Here is an 18,497-nt window from a genome sequence, read left to right on the forward strand (position 1 = left end):
AGAACCCTTCCTCCCTGATGAACAATGATAAGCTAATGATTCGGGAATTTAGCAGCCATATCTGCCTAAAGAAAAACAAAAAGAGGAAGTGGTGGTAAAGGACCAACAAGGCCTTAAAATGTACAATTAATTACTCTGAAATTGCCCTAACAAAACCTTTTGAGGGAGGTGCATTTATGGAACTAGTTTCCTCCTTTCTTGTGCAGATTTGTGGTACGATAAGAACTGTACCGAGTTTGGGGGGGGGGGTTTCGTATAGGTTTAGGCCTCCAGGAAGCTAGTTCATTTGACAGAAGCATAATAAGAAGAAACAGTGTGATTATAATATGCTTTCACAGCGCTTTCACTGCTTAGCCCTAATAACGCAACTTCATATACACAGAGGTAAATGCTAGAACTGCCACAAGGGTGACTTTAAATGCCCCATTTAAACCTTGTTCAATTCACCTTGCGATTTTACAAATGAGGTAATTCTTAATCAGTTACAATGATTTAAAACCAAAATATGCTATTTTTATTTAATAGACAAAGTTTAATTATGCATCAAGTGTCTATCTGTTAATCATTATCGTCAAAGAAAATGTTATGCAAAAGCTTATTTGTCAATCAACTCGCCTGAGAACTCTGACAAAATACATAGGGACAAATCAACCACAGTTTTAACTTACTTTGTCACAAAATCAAAATTATGAACACCAGTTTCCATGCCACTAATCTACATGTAATAAACAATAAACAAATATTAAATGAACAGAACACAAACTGGAAGTCAGTTTGTGACACAAGAGTCATACAAGTAAGAATATATTATTCTATTTACACTTGGCTATTTACAATGAAGCTAATAAAATTATGTACAACTTGCAGCTGGTGTAGATCCCCTCTTTTCACCTGGCACAACTCCTGCTGCAGATGTCAGGGGTTTTATTTTTAGAGCACCATCTCTGCACGTGGCACTCCCCCTCTTTTTTGAGCTTGCTGAACTTTTGAGTCCTGATGGCTTAGACTTCCACCTTCTTTTATCTGCCTTGATTGCTGTCTCCTCACCCATAAAATCTGCACAAAACCCCTCTCCCAGCTGCTACAGAAATGTGTGTGCAACAGGACATGAGTATTTAGCTATTTCTGTAAGGTATGTCATGTTACACATCAATTGACCATCTCCACATATCACCCTTTACTAAATATCTACTGTCCAAATATTAAACCTGTGTTTCGTCTCGGTGCTGCATAGACTCTGGCTTTGGATTCGTCCAATGAGTGATGCCCACACCCATGCACAGTGCTAAGAATACAAACATTTTTGTGAAACATTCCCCAAAATAATGGACAAAAAGGCAGAAATCTTTCATTAATTGAAAAAATCCTTAGTGACCAGAGAGATTATGTGACAGCTTTTCCTGAGTGACATTAAATTCTTTTTTTTTTAACATTCAGAAAGTAAACCAATTACCTTGACAAGCTGTCATAGCACTTTATTATTTTTTATTTGTTACTTCAAAGATGTTCACACAAACAGATACAAATCATTTCTCTTTCCCTCTGCCTGCATTTTCTCCACATCTTGACCTCCCATCTGTGTACCTGGTGTTTCCAACTCCAGCTGCCTTTGGGATGTGCAGAATTATGACAGTGCACAATTACTTGCCTGCATGTCAAGAGCTTATGCCTTGCCTGTCACTAGACAGCAAAAGTGCAAGATAAAGAAAAAAGGAGGGAGAGACACATCAGTCGCAGTTGGATGCGTGTGTCTGAGGAAACAAGATTGTTTTTTGGACAGGGCCATAAAGTGGAGGTGTCACAATGCCCCCCCCTATTCTGGTGCCCTTGTGAAACGGTGAAGTCGCACTCTGATTAATTTATAGAACAATCAGACAGAAACACCTTATTATTCTATGAGCAAGAGCAAGTTTCAGACATAAAAAGGGATGGCAGAAGAATCTGTAACACTGATGTCTCATCAAATCATCCCTAGAGGCTTACCCAATGTTCAGCCAGGTGGATAATAATTACAGCTTTGACAAGTTAAACCATTAATCAACCACTTATGTGTGTTTACCAAATGTACGTGCAAACAAAGTAATGCTGATGTGAGCTGACACATTAATTAAATGCTTCAAGTTTTGTAACGGTGTTAATGAGTACAGTCAGTGGAAAAGCTCTGATTACACAGAGACTTGAACTTGCTCCTGAACTTGTCACACTTAGCTTTTTCTTAGACCTGTTATTAAACCTCATCCTTCTTCCAATGAAGAAAATATACTGTTTTGACCACAATTGATCTCCCTTGTGTAGAATGTTTTTGCATAGTAACAACCACACCAGAGACATGCACATTGGAAAAATATTAGTCTGTATATGTAAGTGGGAAAATATACATTTGTGTCAATTAATAGGACTTCCAATTTAGGCAAAGCAGTGAACTTCAAGACTGGCCAATGGGATTTCAGAGGAATATAAGGTGGACTTGATACAAAAGGGCAGGCAATTCTCTTAGTCTTAACAAAGCATTTTTGCATGTTTTTGGAAGGTCTTTACACAATGCACTTAAATGTCATTCACTGCTGCTATGCTGGATAATGTAATCAGCATAGCAGTAAGGTAACCTGCATTACAAGCAGTACTTTGTGTAATATGCAACCTATAAACAAGAAAGCACTTTGTACTTCAAATTTGATGCTGGTTGTAAATGATCACGAAGAGACAATGCAACTGATCAAAGAAGATTTGTTTTTTAAAAATAATTTTATAATATGGTTTTAAGGTTTGAGGATTTTAGTAAGACAGACATCATATTTGTCATGATTCTGTGTGGTTGATGGGGGACCCCAGAGAGACAGGGGCCACAAGTGGTGTTGAAAGCTTAACAAAAATGATGAACAAAACCATTTTTAAATTGTAAGGAATGCAGGGAGCCAGAGTAGAAAAAAACAAAAAACAAAGCAGGAACCAGGAACAAAAATCCAGCAGAGTAAATGGGGGATATAACTGGAGAATAACTGGAGGATTCAGCAAGCAGTGTCTGACAATGAGTAGTATTGTTTACTGGGGAGTTTGATTATAGAACAAGGAACAGATGGCTGATTAGAAACAGGGTGCAGGTGTGTGGGTAGAGAGCCGAAGGCAGGCTGAGGAGACAGAAAGAGAGAGCTAAAATAGCACAGGAGGCAAGGGAGAGAATACAAACTGGGTAACTAGGTAAATAAATCTAACACCAAAGAATGAGTAGACATAAGGAACATAACAAAACTAGAGTAAGGTGGAATAATTAGACTCAAGAAATACACATAAACTAGAATCACTAAGACAGAACTGAACTAAAGTAAAACAGAAACACGACTGATCTAATCAAAGAAAGCCACTAGGAACTCAGAATAATAATGAAGCTAAAAGAAATGAATCAAAACCTAAAAAACAACTCAAAACAAATCAAGGTCCTGGCAATATTATTCATTGTTTCTCTTCTGAGCATTAATATTGTTTATTCCATACAAATATTGGATTGTTTTTTTTAAACAGTTTTCTATGTTTGTTTTTTGTGGAAAGTCATAATTTCTCCATTTTTCCCCCTCAAAGAAGCCCCTTTATGTGATCATACATAAAACTTTCAAATATCTTGGACAAAAAAAAAAACGTTTTCTGTTTAATTTCCAGTATGGTGTTACTTTTAATGTTCAGAGGCAAGTGTACTTTATGCAGTGTGTGATAGGAATCAATAATAAAACTTTAAACTGACTAATTACCAATATGTAGATGTGACTATTTCATCCACCTCATGTTTCCATATTAAATCATACATTTTATACCTGCATGCAGCAATACCATAGACAAGTCAGTTGCAGTCAATTGGAGTAGATTTATTTATTTATTTTTTTTTTACATGACAACTAGGCATCATGCAAATTTTTCATTTTAATGCTAATTTTCTGATTTTATCTTCTGTCTTTTCCTTACCTCTCCTCTTGCACTGTCCCTCTGCCAGGAGAGCACCTGCGCATTTGTCCCCAGGGTTACACCTGCTGCACCATCGACATGGAGGACAATCTGGCTACGCTCAGCCGCAGGGAGATGGAAGGACTTCTCAGAGAAGCTAAGCGACCCCTACAGAGCTCACTTTCATACAGTTACAACACCTTCAATGGTGAGTAAAAGCATTCACAATAAGTGCAAGCAGCTGCAAAGCATTCCGTGTGATGCATCTCTTTATATATTCAGTAAGGGGCACGACCAGATAAAATGTTTTTCACTCCCTGGAGAGAGATAATATTGTCTATAAGAGAAAATGATCTAGAGCAAAAGGGGAAATTATTTCAGTGAATTGTTAAAGTGGAAGGTTCCTCCTGGAGTTCACTTATCATGCAGCAAGGCTCAAAATACACCTCACAGTGTTGGCTTGTCAAGGTTCTGGTGTCAATCACAGCATTAACTAACAGGCCGGATGTTTTTCAAGCGATTTGCATGTTCAACAAATCACTGTTTTACTGCCTTCTTAATGCTTTGTCATCAGTAAAACGTTAGAATGCAGCTTTTTTTTTTTTTTTTACCAAATCCAGGAATTTATTGTGGCGTACAAAATGACTTGGTAGTAGAGTGACTTGGCAAGCTAACACCAACGAATCAACACCATACAGCACAATGAAATGAGACAATACTGTCTAAGTAAGACTTGAATAAAAAAAATAACCTATAGCAACACAGAGAAAATTCATTGATGAATGAGTCAGTGTCCTGTATAGTGACATCCACATCCGGTCCAAAAGGGATACTGATGGTTGTACTCCAAACGTATGAAAAAGTCATTTTCATTGTTGAAGATTAATGCAACAAGGTAATTATATGTCTCCAATGACTTACTACAGTTTATGGAAGGGTGCTTTTTCTGCTCCACTTCTTACTCTTAGACAGTTTGTGACAATAGCTCTGTTGGCCAGAGCTGAGCTTGACTAGTCTGACCTTTTCAGAGCACAGTGATTAGTGGCTGAGTGAGACTTGTTTGCTTTTCTTCCATGACTTTGTGCCCTGCTTTCTCCTGACCCTTTCTTTTTACTCTCAGCACTGAGTTGCAGTGCCAAAGGGATACCGTCACTGCACCAAACCAGAAATACGCAATAATATGTGCAGGCCAAGAACCTGTCAGAGATATGAAGTTTTATTCAAAGTTTGTTTGTGTTTTCCAGCAGGTTTCAAAGTTTCCTATTCTTTGGTTAAACATGTCATTTGACCTGCAAAAAAAAAAAAAAAAAAAAATCTAACAAAACTCACATTTAAGCAGCACTCATTGCTACATGTTTTATGTTATTTTTTAAGTAAAAAAAAAATCAAAGAAAAAAATAAAGGTTGACATATAAGAAACACTTTTGCATGCTTTGCCTCGAAGGTCAATTTGGGGATCATTTTGTTCAGAGGCTTGACAAACAAGTAGGTGCAAGTTTGTGATAACTGCTTTTGATTTGAAACAGAAAGATAATAAAATTGTTCTTTCATGTTCATCACAAATGCCGCTACAAGCTTTAATCTATTCTCTGCCTTAGGCCTTGGGAGTTTGCAGGGAGGCTTAAAGCGTGTTAAGTGGTTGTTTATCTGGGTTTTGGGGTGTATTATCTTGCAAGAGTAAAAATAATTTAGTTGTAAATGAAGTTGCCAACCCTATAGACTGGGAAGCTTCCTATCTATTAGACATGAGGTTGGAGATGTCTCTTGAGCGCGCTTTTCTAGCTAATGGGAAGCAGACTGATTATGAGACGTTTGTATTGGGAGCTGGTATAAATTAGATGCCGTTTGTCAAATCAGTAAATTTACTTCACTAATTTATTGAAAGGGGTCTGTCATTACATTTCCTATTAGTAACTCCTCACCGTAGGTGGTATTTTTTTGAGTTTGCCATAACCCATAGTCAATTCCTTTGCCAGTTTGGACCTTTATTTTGTATTTATGCATATCTATTTCATCCTTTATTTGTAACTATAAAGGTATGGTTTCGTCATACCTATAAACCATGATGTTTCAGTTAATATTTGCTGTAATTAGCATAAACTTGTTCATATCATAGAAATGGTCATAAGAAATGTTCTAATCTCATGTGTATTGTATATCAATATTGGAAATTTGATATTACGATATTTTGTCATTTATGTTGTTTCTGATCCTAATTTAAATAGGTTGACTCTTATAGAATATGACCGTGACAAAGTCCAATTTACCTTAAGTTGGTTGATATATTTATCATACATTTACATTTTTCATATCTAAACATCTCTATCACAACAATATGAAAGAGTGGCCACACATGGATTTAAAATCTACTTTCTTATCAACTAACGTGTCCATCTCATATCCGCCGACATTCTCCATCGAACACTGGATTCATGTAAACTGTCATCATCCATGCCCTATTATGACACACACTTCCTGTTTTTAAGAGAGAAAAGCTGGACCTGATTAATGTTAATATATTGAGTGACCCTTTGTGGAATTATGAGTTTGAGGAGTTTCCGTCAGGAGTTGCAGCACAATAAGGCGCTTTGGCTGAAAACAGACATGTGGCACACATAAGAACCAAGATCAAGAAAAGGGAGTTGCTGTGTTCTCTCTGAATATGTGGAGACCTTAGAGCTCCTGTGGCTTGGCTGTTCTACACTGGCTTTACTTTTTTCTTAGACAGTGGTTAACAGGGTATTTTCAATGTTGTTCTCAGCGGAAGCCTGTCAGTTTGACTAACGTCCTTATTGTTCAGGCGAATATCTGAACATTGTCTACTCTAGGCACTGTTTCTAGAAAGAGCTGAGCCATAGACAGGGGTTAAATAGACTGTGATATTTTATATTTTTTGTAATTTAAATGACAGTTTGTCAGTCACAGTGCTTCTTGTTAAGGACACTCTGTTTTTTGATAGCTTAAGGCTGCACAGGAAACCAGTTGCAACTGTTTCAGCCAACAGTTAGACATATGTTGCTGTTGACTAATGGCTGTTCCTTTTATAGGTGTCATGTTCATTTGAAGCCAGAAAAAAAAGGTGTTGTGGAAGAATAGAGTTTTAAACAGACAACTTTTTTTTCTTTCATACGACCAGAAAAACATGCAGTGACATTGTACCATATTTCTATTCCTGCACATCTGGCTGTATTTAGCAGGGTGTGGGCTAACTAGCGCCATGTGGCTAAGTGCAGGGTGTTACTGTTCCAACCCAGTATGGCTAGGGCTTTTGAGTCCAGGAACTTTGGAAGAAGCACCAGCAAAACCACAGATTAAAGGACCAGTATGTTCACATGCAGATGGCTCTGGGCATTAAGTTTGTACAATCTGTAAACGTCCATCCATCCATCCATCCATCCATCCATCCATCCATCCATCCATCCATCCATCCATCCATCCATCCATCCATCCATCCATCCATCCATCCATCCATCCATCCATTTTCTGAACACCCTCGTCCCTTAGTGAGGTCGGGACTCTGTAAACGTGAACATACAAATATGTTTTTTATGCTTTTTTTTTTTTCAGTTTCTAATGTCCGGCCTTCTATATTAGCAGCCAGGTATGTCAGACAAAAGCCCCAAAACCTGATATTTGGCATTTGGCCAAATACTGGCGTGAGTGATTTTTGGATTTGTGAAGAGACGTTGTGTTTGTGTGTGCGTGTGTGTGTGTGTGCATACTTGTGTATGCATGCATGTGTCTGTGTTCCTGTTGGATTCCTCCTTCACTGCTCAAATGCATTTGAAATTAAAATAATATTGTTTGCTTGTGTCAGTGCTAGGTTTAAGTGAAAGAGCCATGTTAACAAAGCAAGTATCTGACACCCTTTAAGCAGTCACAGTTACGACAAAGCATGGAAGCATGGTAAAAGTTTTACATTCTGCCAATTCTGCAAACAACCCCACATGTTGTTTTTGATGTCCTCATTTGACTTGCTTTGAGTTAAAGAGCAATAAAATCTGGAAATATGTGAAACATGCCAACCAAGTTCAGCCTTATGTCGAACTTAAGGTGTAAATAATTTTTATTTAGGCAAAATGTTTGTCTTCAACAGAAAATGAGAGAAGCATCTCTCATAATAAAACAAAACAATAGATTTGTTTGGGGTGGAAGAAAATCGGTTTTATTACCAATGGCATATTAAAATTATTTCTAGACTCCTCAATAACCTGTTTAAAGAACACTGTATGTTATCACAGTAATCTGTCTCTTGTTTTAATTCCTTTTAAAGCTTTTTTAGTATTTGTGGATGTATTTTCTACAACATGGTTTTTGGCCACGTCGTCAACAGGCTAGGACTGTCCCTGCATATGCATGGCTTTTCAAGCCAAGCTCCTGATTTCTAAAACTGGCCCGTGAATTGGAGCCCAAAGCTTGGTGAGATGATAAAATGAAAGAGTACACCATACACAGATACCAGAAGTTAAGATTAGTCGGGAAGCCAAAACCAGTCGATACTTAGGATTGTATCAAGACCTCCCTTCTGTTACGCTCCAAATGAATGAATCCAGGCATACTGATAGGACACTATAATCATTAATCTCTATGTAATATAAGGAAAGGCTAATCCACTCCTGCAGTCTACCTACCAAATTATAATTTTCTGCTTTTGGGGTCACCTTTGATAATGTCAGAAAAAGACAAGGTCATCTACTACTATCATTGGGCTTGATTGACTCATTTTATCTGCATGCAAATCACGTCCATGGGGACGCAGCATACACTGACCCAATTATGCCAAATACACTTTTGCTCTTTAGTAGTGATGGCACCTTGGGAGAACAAAATGATGAAATGAACAACTGAAACAAGGAAAGAGAAGTACCTATGTAAGGAAGAAGGAAACTGGGGCAAGACGTGGAAAGCAAATTAAGATAGGAAGAAAGAGAACAAAAGAACAGAAATGATAAGAATAAGCAATTGTGTGAATGTTATAGAAAACAGATAACAACAAGAGAAACAAAAAAAAGATGTTGCAAAAGGGAACCAGATGAGTAGCTGAAGAAAAAGGTCTTAGTAAACGGTGCGTTATGCCAGCCAGAGAATGTTTTGAGAGGGACAAGAGAAAGGAATAAAGGCTTCCATTGAGAGCTTGTGATAAATGGCGTGCATTATGTGATGTGTTGGCTTGTTTAATGTAGGGCACCTTTTAATAGTATCTAAATTCTCTCTGAGGTTTTAGCAGTGTTCCTGGGGCATAGTGTGTTTGTGATAAGTGTTGTCATTGGTGGAGAGTCAGTCTGACTCAGAAGCAGTCTAATGGCTCCCAGAAAGCCATTTGTCCATAGACAGTACTCAGGACAGAAACAACATTTGGTTTGGCCTGTTATGTTTATTCTTTTGTTGTCCTTGCAAAAGTAGGACAATAACAAAGGCCAAAACTTTAACAATCTTTTGTATGTTTAGATTGGGGGGTGTATTTTTGCTTTGCTTTGCAGTAGTAACGATTACTACAGTTCTTATTTTCTTACATACGTTCTCCCAACCACTCTCCAGAAATCTCCATCCAGGTGAGTATAGAGAAAAAAGCTGAAATAGTGGTAGAGTTTATGAAAATAATTTTTGGAAAAATGCAGGTTGAAATACAAGGAAAGAACATTCTTGCTTTTACAGTAGCTTGCCAAATGTGTTTGACTAGGTAGTTAAGAATGACTTAGTAAGGTGTGGAAGGTGGATAAGAGGATATGGGTAGTGTAATTTTAAATGTCTAAAATATGTTTGCATAATGAAAAATGTGGTTTTCTCAAAAGAGAAATCTATACTGAGAAATGTGAACTTTCTCAGTACTTAACCAACATCTCTTCAGAAATAGCCACATACACTGTTACTTTAATATTAGAATAAATGTACAAGTTTTTTTTAAACTTTGTTGTCATTTTGTATTTTTATCTTATTTTCATTTTGGTTGTTGTCTTAGCAACCGTATTCAGACGTGAGCCATTTACACATAACATGCACGTTCATTAGATTTTGAATATCCTGGAGCAATTTTGACCAAGTAAAATATTTCCAGTACACAGGCCCATCACATTAATCTTTCTTTGAGTCATGCATGCAGTTCACATGCACAAGTGAGAAAAATCTTGGGGTTAAGTAGAGTGCTTGGCAGCTTGAAGAGCCTCTCCCCAACCTCCATGTTGTCCCCCCCAATTTTCTTTCCTAGTATTATTCAAACTCAAAGTATGGGAAATACTGAAGACAGAAATACTGCAGCAGAGACAACCATGCACACGAGTTCATGTGGAGTTGACTATAATTGAAAGCTCAGTATTGATTTGTACAAAGACAGTTGCGGTTTATAGAACGGAGCATTTTCACACATAAAACCAGTCATTTTGTGGTAAGTAAAGATTTGTGTCTTTTAAATGATGATGTATGTGTATTTGGTAAAGTTTAGAAGCAGTGGGAGGCAAAAAGCAAGAAAGTTAAAATGAGTATTTTATATGTCAAAGAGCCTCGGTATGAAGTGTGGGGTGATTACACATGTAAGCATTAACTCCACTCTCATCTCAGGAAGACATTCATTAGGGGATGCATGCCTCATTTACCATTTTGTTGGTATGTGTGTGTGTGTGGGGGTGTGTGTGCGTGTGTGTGTGTGTGTGTGTGTGTGTGTGTGTGCGTGTGTGTGTGTGTGTGTGTGTGTGTGTGTGCATGCTCAGACAACAATGTGGTTGTCGCTTTGTGCATTTCCCTTATCCAGTGCCACATTCATTAAATACGGTTTGTACCGATTTTTAAAATATGTTGCTCAAGTGGTTGGTCTCTGATGCAATGCAGAATTTTACAGAATCTATTTTTTTAAAGATATTATGATGTCAAAGCAAAAGAAAATACACACTTAAAAATGAAAAGTGCTCTGTGTTTATTTATATTTACCTATAATTAATCCATAGCTGCAACTGCTGCTTGTAAGATTGAAACATCTTGTGTCTCAGTTTGTGTTTACGTGCACAATCAAACATTTTCCAAATTCTCTTTGACCACAGAGATCATATGGAGATGTTGGCAATTCAAATAGCCTTTGGATATCTTCTGCCCCAAAATATCTATATATAGTATTTGCTTTGAATTTCCTAACAGTCTTATTTTTTACGTTTTTTTTTTTTTTTTTTCAAAAGTCTTAGAAGGAAAACTTCTTAATTTGGTTGTATAATCTTGCTGTTGCCTAATTGTCAGCACTCTTTATCTAAAGTGTTTTAATCTCTATTTCCTATGTGACCTAAAAGTAACTAGATGACATCTTTATGCAATACACAGTGGTAAACAATAAAACGTTTTTTTGTTTTTTTTTCCTCTCCGGTCTGGGTGGGAGTTAATTGCTCTGTTTCTGCCAATAAGTGGTCTACTGTGGGCAAAGTTTTTACACTAGCCTGCTAAATGTGTTTGTCAACTATGTAGTTAAGAATGACTTAAAGAGGTGTAGATCCTGGACAAAAGGATATGGATAATTTTAAACGCGTAAAATGTGTTGGAAAAACATATAGTCGTGAGCTTTCTTTCTAGAACATAGGTGACATTGGTCCTATGTGCTGGCATTTCTTTACCTGTTTATTGAGTTCAGAAAACATTAGATAAATCCTGAATAGCATTCAGTCAATCAATCAAGATTATTTGCATAGTACATTTTAGAAACCAGGAAGTTCAGAGTGCTTTACTTCATCAAAACACAGAAATACAAAGTCATAAAAGGCACCATGTAGTCAACAATTGAGAAAACCAGAAACAAACATTGTATTTTGATGAGTGCCATCATCAAAATCATCAGTACACATCAAGTAGTTTGGTCAACATTTCATTTATAATGGTTCAAAAGAAAACTGTTGGTTTTTAGTCTAGACTTAAACTCAATGTTTCAACTGTTACGCAGTAGTTTGTTCCAGATTTGTGGTGCATAGAAGCTGATTGCTGCCTCTCTACGTTTGGTTCTTGTTCTGGGGAAGTAGAGCCAGAACCAAACTTAAAGACTTTTTTATATTTTAAAGCCTTGAGATACTCCGGTCACTGCTGTTGTGTAAAACAAGCAGCCGGATTGCAACAAAAATGTTACGATTTAACCAGAGAGCAGCCCTGTGTAAATGGGGCATAAGTAGGCCAAATTCTTCCACAGTGATCTGAAAGACCTATTAATTACTCATTAATTGTTGCAAATGACTGTGACAGCTGTTTCTCCCAAGGGTGGCACAGTTTATTCAGTTTAGTGGACAGTTACATATAGAGCCAGGCTGGCATTCCTTATTATTAAGGAATACATGTTCCTTTTAAAACTTTTAAAAACTCAATTTTGCATTTACATCAAAATGTCTTTAAGGAATTGAAATATTGTGTTACAAAAAAGTTTTTTTTTTTATCATTATTTTTATGGGTCACTGCTCTTTGACTTACAATGTCAGTTTTTTTTTCTGATTTGGACACTCTTCTTTTGATTTTTTTTTTCTTTTACTTTTTCCCCAGACAGTTATATAGGCTGTATTTTTATGCCAGTCACGGTCATGAATAATGGTGCTGAACAACCCCTCAAACTAAATTGGCATAGTACCTTATCAAGAATACGTTCAGAGCCTTGAAACTCATTACTGTTCAAGTGAAAATAGCATAGGACTCAGACTTAGCAGTTAGGTGCAAAACTTTTTGATTCCTGTCAATACTGAAGTAAAACCTCTAGACAAACAGGCTAAATATTACTTTTTATCTTGAGTCTGTTAGAACATCCCAAATATAGCTAGAAAAAAGCAAAACATAGGAACTTGTCACAAAAACAGGCTTTTAAAGTCACTTTTTTAAAGAAAAAATTGCTACAACTTATGTTCACTGACATTGTTTTGAGCATGTATGGAAACAAGAGAAATTAGAAATGGGTGCGGGGGGTTTTGTCAATACATTTGTATGCACCAGGGTGCAGACTAACATTAAAATGCAAACTCTAAAAAGAGAAAATATTAATAAAAAATTATCGGCAGGGCTTTGTTTCATCTGAAATAAAACATGAATCACCCACATCTCAGGAGGTTGTCTTTACCAATATTCTGGGGTAAATAAAGAACAGTATTTAGCCACAGTAGGAGTTAAGTTTTTACCTCAAAGCATGGCGAATGCTTAGAAGTAGCAAACGGCAGCTGAGAAGCAATCTTGTTTCTTTTTAATAACGAGTGGGTAAAGCAGAACTGATATATGCTGTCTAACAAGGCCAGTGCTTAAATTATGCTCCACAGATGGGGCAATATGAGCTTAGCATATTAAATCCTTATGTAACGCGGATGCTGAGATTGACTGTAGCTCTTTTAAATGTGGGTGTTATACTGTATTTCTGCTACAGTAAAACTTCACTTCATATGATCCTATTTCTGTAATCAGTGATGGTTTGTTGTTGTTGTTGTTGTTTTTAATGGATGTTTATGTGTGAGCGCCTCCGAAACTTGTTGCTGAAACTTGCAGCGTTTCGGAAAATTCTTAAATGCAGAAAATAAAAGGTTGTTTTACAGGAGAGATATCATTTCTGCCGTTTTAAAGTGTGAGCATGCCTCCACATAAAATAAGCTATAATAAATAGTCAAATAAGTTTTCTCAGTCAAATAAAATCCCGTCCAATTACTTTATCCATTGTGACGTTTTCTGAGCTAAAACGATTTGCTGAACAAAGTGGCCAACTACAAGGCTACATTTTACGGCAATATACCTACTGTATGTTTTTAAATGTGCCTATTGTTTGTGTTTCTCAGGCTACATGGATGATTTAATGAACAGGTCCATGGTCACCCTTCAGGACACGTTCACTTCAACATGGGGCTTTTTATACACCAGAAATTCCCAGCTCTTTCAGGACCTGTACCAGGATTTGAAGGACTACTACCGGAGTGCCAGTGTCAATCTGGAGGAGGTGCTGAATGAATTCTGGACCAAGCTGCTGGAGAAGCTTTTTTACCAAGCAAATAAGCAGAGTTCAATAGGTATGCTATTTCAGCAAATGAAGTCTTATCTTGTGTTGATTCGAAGTTTTGTGATGTGGAGTGCTTTGCATATATGAAAGAAGTAGGTCGATCAAGCTGCACTATTCATACAAAGTCCTTTAAAATTTTGTATCATTACCACCAAAAAATGCACCAGACGGCTTAGAGATACAAGTTTAGGTTATAAAACAATATCTCTTCTTACTTGAGAAAGCAATGTTCAATCCATCTTTCAAAGACGGAAGAAGGATGGTACAATCGCAAACCCACATGGGCATGGGAGTCCACCCAAACTGTTGGACTGTAAAAAAAAAAAAAAAAAGGACATTAATCAGAGAAGCTCCACAAATCTGGTCTTTGTAAAAGATTGGCTACAAAATGATTGGTAGAACAAAGCCGCAAGAACTCCTGTTTGTAGTTTACCACAAGCCATAAAGGGAGCACAGCAAATATGAGGAAGAACATCAGATGAGAAAGAGGTACAATGTTTTATATAGTCATGTTTTCTTGAGGGTCCTTGGAAAAAAATTAATTTACTTCAAATAATTTAATTTTAATCACTTTACAACAGTATGGCGCCATGAACTTAAACTGATTGTTTGCTCTTTTTTTCTGGTCGGAAAAACAATAATATTTCTTATGGTCATGACACAGAACCAAACCATGAACTGGAGTTACAACCGAATGAGAAAATTAAGCAATTTAGCATGTTTATCATTTTGTCTTTTTTAAAGTTATTCCAAGGAGTGCATGAAAAACTAAGATGATGTCAATTTAAATCATATTCTATGGACTCGATGCTTTTTGCATCAAGCTCAACGAATACATAAAGTTTTACACATGTTTGCCTGTTACAGACGAGGATTACCAGGAGTGTGTATCAAAGAAAATAGAGACACTTCGACTTTTCGGAGAGGCCCCCCATAAAATGACGATACAAGTCACTCGTACGTTTGTGGCGGCTCGTGCATTCCTCCAGGGACTGCAAACCAGTCGAGAGGTGGTGGGCAAAGTGTTACAGGTAAAACTTCCAGCTCTCAAATCTACAGATTCTACTTTAAAGAGTCCTGTTTTCCACGTCTTGGAAGAATATTTTTACTGCTTTTGAGAAAAAGCAATGTCTGCATGTTTTTTATAACGCTGTGTTTCGTTTGCTAAATTTTTGTGCCATATCTCCTTAGTGATGCTGCTTGCAGCTAAGCTCAAACGGACTCACTCATGCAAGTTTTACCACTCCTTATGAGCAGTATGAAGCTGTCGCAGATTAATGTCGGTAGAAGCCATAGACTCTATAAAATATGTCTTGCAGTGTGGACCATCAGCCCTTGCAACACCAGTTAATGTCAACTCTAAACTGAAAAATGTCTCCCGGGGACGTAGGGAGGGTTAATATGTCCCAAGAGAAATGGTTTTCTCTGCACATAACACAAGAGTAAGGTTAAGATTGGAGCAAGACCAAGAAATCATTTCGTAGGGGGAGCCATTTTTGATGCCGCAGCTAAAATGATCTCTTGTCAGGTACTGGATTAGGAGCGTGGTAAGAGAAGTAACCCAAAGAGGAATGCAGACATGCACTTAGCAAAGAAAGGCATGAATTTAACTCGTATTGTTTGTTGATGAAAAATCACAAAGTAATGTACAAGAAGCACGAAACCAGAAATTCCAAGACAAAAACCAACTGAGACTTCTTATAGGGAATTTTGTCCATTCTTTCAGATTTCTCTCGGAGATTTACAGTATTGCTGGCACAGGAAGAAGGTATTTCCAGTGTAAGCAGCATAATTGAATTATTTATTGGATAACACCGGATCACTTCTTACTTAAAACTCAAAATTAAAACAATAGGACTTAGACTCGTTTCATGACTCGAGTGCCTTGAGGCATGCGAATCAACACGGGATTTTTATGCCTTTGCCTGTGATTTGACTTCACAACTGAAGTTGTAAAGACATGTGGGTGTTGAAATGGACAAAACAAATGGACCAAGTCAGGACAGAATTTAAATGTAGCTCTCTCACAGAGGTCTTAAGCAAAACTGACATAAATCAGCAACTTTTCAATGAACGTGTGCATGACTACGAGAAATGACATTGTTGCGAACAAAGTCGGCATATTGCTTGAGGCTGGTTTGATTAGAAAATAAAAGCGTGCAGTAAAAGATGATAGCGTCTCTAAAGGAAAATGAAAATAAAGCTTAATTAAGTGGCAGATGGTAAAAATAAATGTTGATTGACAGAAAACAGATCTGAGCCACTCGCGGTCTCTCTTTCCAGTAGCGCATTAATTCCACCCTTCCTTTGCTCTAGGTTATGCCAGCTGCTTTGTCCTTAACTTTCTCTGGACTGTTTTATTCCCTCGGGAAGAGGAATGTTGGAAGTAGGCCATGTGCTGCACAGCTGACTCCGGAGGCAAGCGGTCTAGATCGTCTCGCTCTGTAGCGCAGTGAGAATGGGAAGTTTAGATATCCGTGCTAATTACAGAAGAGAGACAAGTACTGAGAAAGGTATAAATACTGAGCTATGGGCCAGACAGAGGTGGGGTAGGAAGCGTTGTAAGGTTGAAACTGAGACAAGTAAAGTATGTCCCTCTTAAAGATACATTAACATAAACTGGATAGCTTTCAACCACATCTTATGCAACGTAACCATAGGGAGTAGTCAGAAAGAGTCATTTGACAATTGCACCTGTGTGCATCACACATGTAAATGGAGAAATGTGTGAAAATTGTGCTCAACTTAGAGGATATTCTACTTTTCTCATTAGAGAATTATCATTCACAGGATAGACAGAGAACTTACACCTTCATTAATTCTAATTTGGTCATAATGTTTGCACTAAAATGATTTTATTGCAACCATTGAACCAGCTATTTATCTTTTAAAATATACATTCAGTTGTATTTATTTCCAGGGACTCTTGGGGGATTTTAGACACTGTGGGTAAGTAAATATTTTATGTAGCAACTAGGTTTCGGCCAGCATAATATCGTGACTTCATGGTATTTTGGAAGTGACACAACAATTTTAAAGAGCTAATGACTCAACAATCTTTTGCTTTAATTTGGAACAGCTGGCAAACCATTCCACAGCTTGCCAAATTTAGCTTTGAAATACTGTTACCTTCGGATAAGTGATTCATCGCCCAGTGGAAGTTTTTGCATTAAATTGCATCCTGGCCGAGCACCTCTTTCTGCTCCCCCTCAACTAGTCAAAACAAAGATAATCATCTGAGAATTTGGGACTTGTGTGTAGTTCCACACAACCCATTGCATGGCACTCTTTCCTTTTCATACACACTGAATGTTATCCATGACATCTGTTTGTCTTCTTTAACTGAAAAGCGAGACGCTGTTTTTCAGTGCGGAGATACTCGCAAAGAGAGAAATCAGCAATAAGGTAATTTTTTTTTTTTTTGGCTGAAGTTGGATTTCTTTGGGGCTCGGACCCCAGCAGAAAGACGTCTATGCTAAGAATCGCCACCAGCTTGAACGGACAGCTTAGGGCGAAGATTAGGATCTTCTTCCCTCGGGGCCCTGGTGGTGGAGTGGAGACCGGAAAGGAGAGGGGCCTGAAAATCCTGGGAGTGTGAGGGTGGAGATGGGGTGGAGACAGGTAGAAGCCGGCCCGGGAAGCAGAAGGATCCATGGATGACAAGGCTTATGAGGGGATTCTTGAGCGTTGATTGGGTGCAGCAGAGACAAAGTAATCGGATGATGCAGGTGAGGCTGGAGAACGTCTCCCGGCTTGAATTTGCACCTCGGATTAATTTCTCCACCAGCTGAGCAATGCACATAAAAATCAGGGGGAAGGGCCAGCACTAGTTAACTTTGTGCACCATAAAGTTAACTAGTGTCCTTGTAGGACAAGAACATTAAATGACACAGAAAATGTTAGTTATTCCATCACTTTTTGTCTTTAAAAAGGACCTTAAGCCATAGTTTGAAATTGCTGCTGCTTAAGATCAGAGCATAACTTGATACTGATAACCAACTCATCAAATACACAGAACAAGTATTTTTAGGAGTGTTTATCACAGCTTTACCATCATTTGTGTTCTAAAAGTCATGTTTAATCCACATTTATGTCAGCAAAAATGATATTAACCTTAGATGACTTCACATTGCTTGTTTCATCCTACCATGTGTCTTTTTGGTATTCTGCCCAGTCATTGCTGTATACTCAACTAACTCTTCTGCTCACTTAAAAGCAATCATCTGACTCATCCCTAGCTAATGAGGGCAGCGGTATGGATGGAAAAATGGGGAAAAAAAAGGAGTGAAGGAATGAGGGTGTGACTCATCTGTCATATGAGTTGAAATTGTGTATGGAAATGTGTTCTTTTTTTTTTTTTTTTCCTTTTCTGTTTCCCTTGCACTTTATGTTGCCTCTCTAGCACAAATGACATGTTACTTCCACTTATTCGGATTTAAGAAAATCTAGATTAATTCCCTAACATGGCAAGTCAATCTTTTTTTTCAGTTACCTTAGTTACTTCTGTGGAAAGTTGACTTAAGCACATTCCATATTTTGCAGAACCATCAAAGCGTCTTTGTCTTTCCTCGCTGTCATGCATTAT

At 37.6% G+C, this 18,497-nt stretch overlaps 1 protein-coding gene across 2 annotated transcripts in view; it reads left to right on the forward strand.

Annotated features, from left to right (window-relative positions):
- The window catches only part of gpc1b (glypican 1b), a 69,215-nt gene that overhangs the window by 33,379 nt on the left and 17,339 nt on the right, over positions 1 to 18,497 (forward strand). For both annotated transcript variants that reach the window (XM_088014943.1, XM_088014944.1), the window contains 3 exons: positions 3,983 to 4,141; positions 13,695 to 13,922; positions 14,780 to 14,943. In XM_088014943.1, the coding sequence (XP_087871069.1) occupies positions 3,983 to 4,141; positions 13,695 to 13,922; positions 14,780 to 14,943 (551 nt within the window). The remainder of the gene's footprint in view (positions 1 to 3,982; positions 4,142 to 13,694; positions 13,923 to 14,779; positions 14,944 to 18,497) is intronic.

Source organism: Poecilia mexicana, unplaced genomic scaffold, assembly GCF_051168715.1.
Source record: "Poecilia mexicana isolate PSO_F unplaced genomic scaffold, ASM5116871v1 scaffold_17, whole genome shotgun sequence".
NCBI classification, from domain to species: domain Eukaryota; kingdom Metazoa; phylum Chordata; class Actinopteri; order Cyprinodontiformes; family Poeciliidae; genus Poecilia; species Poecilia mexicana.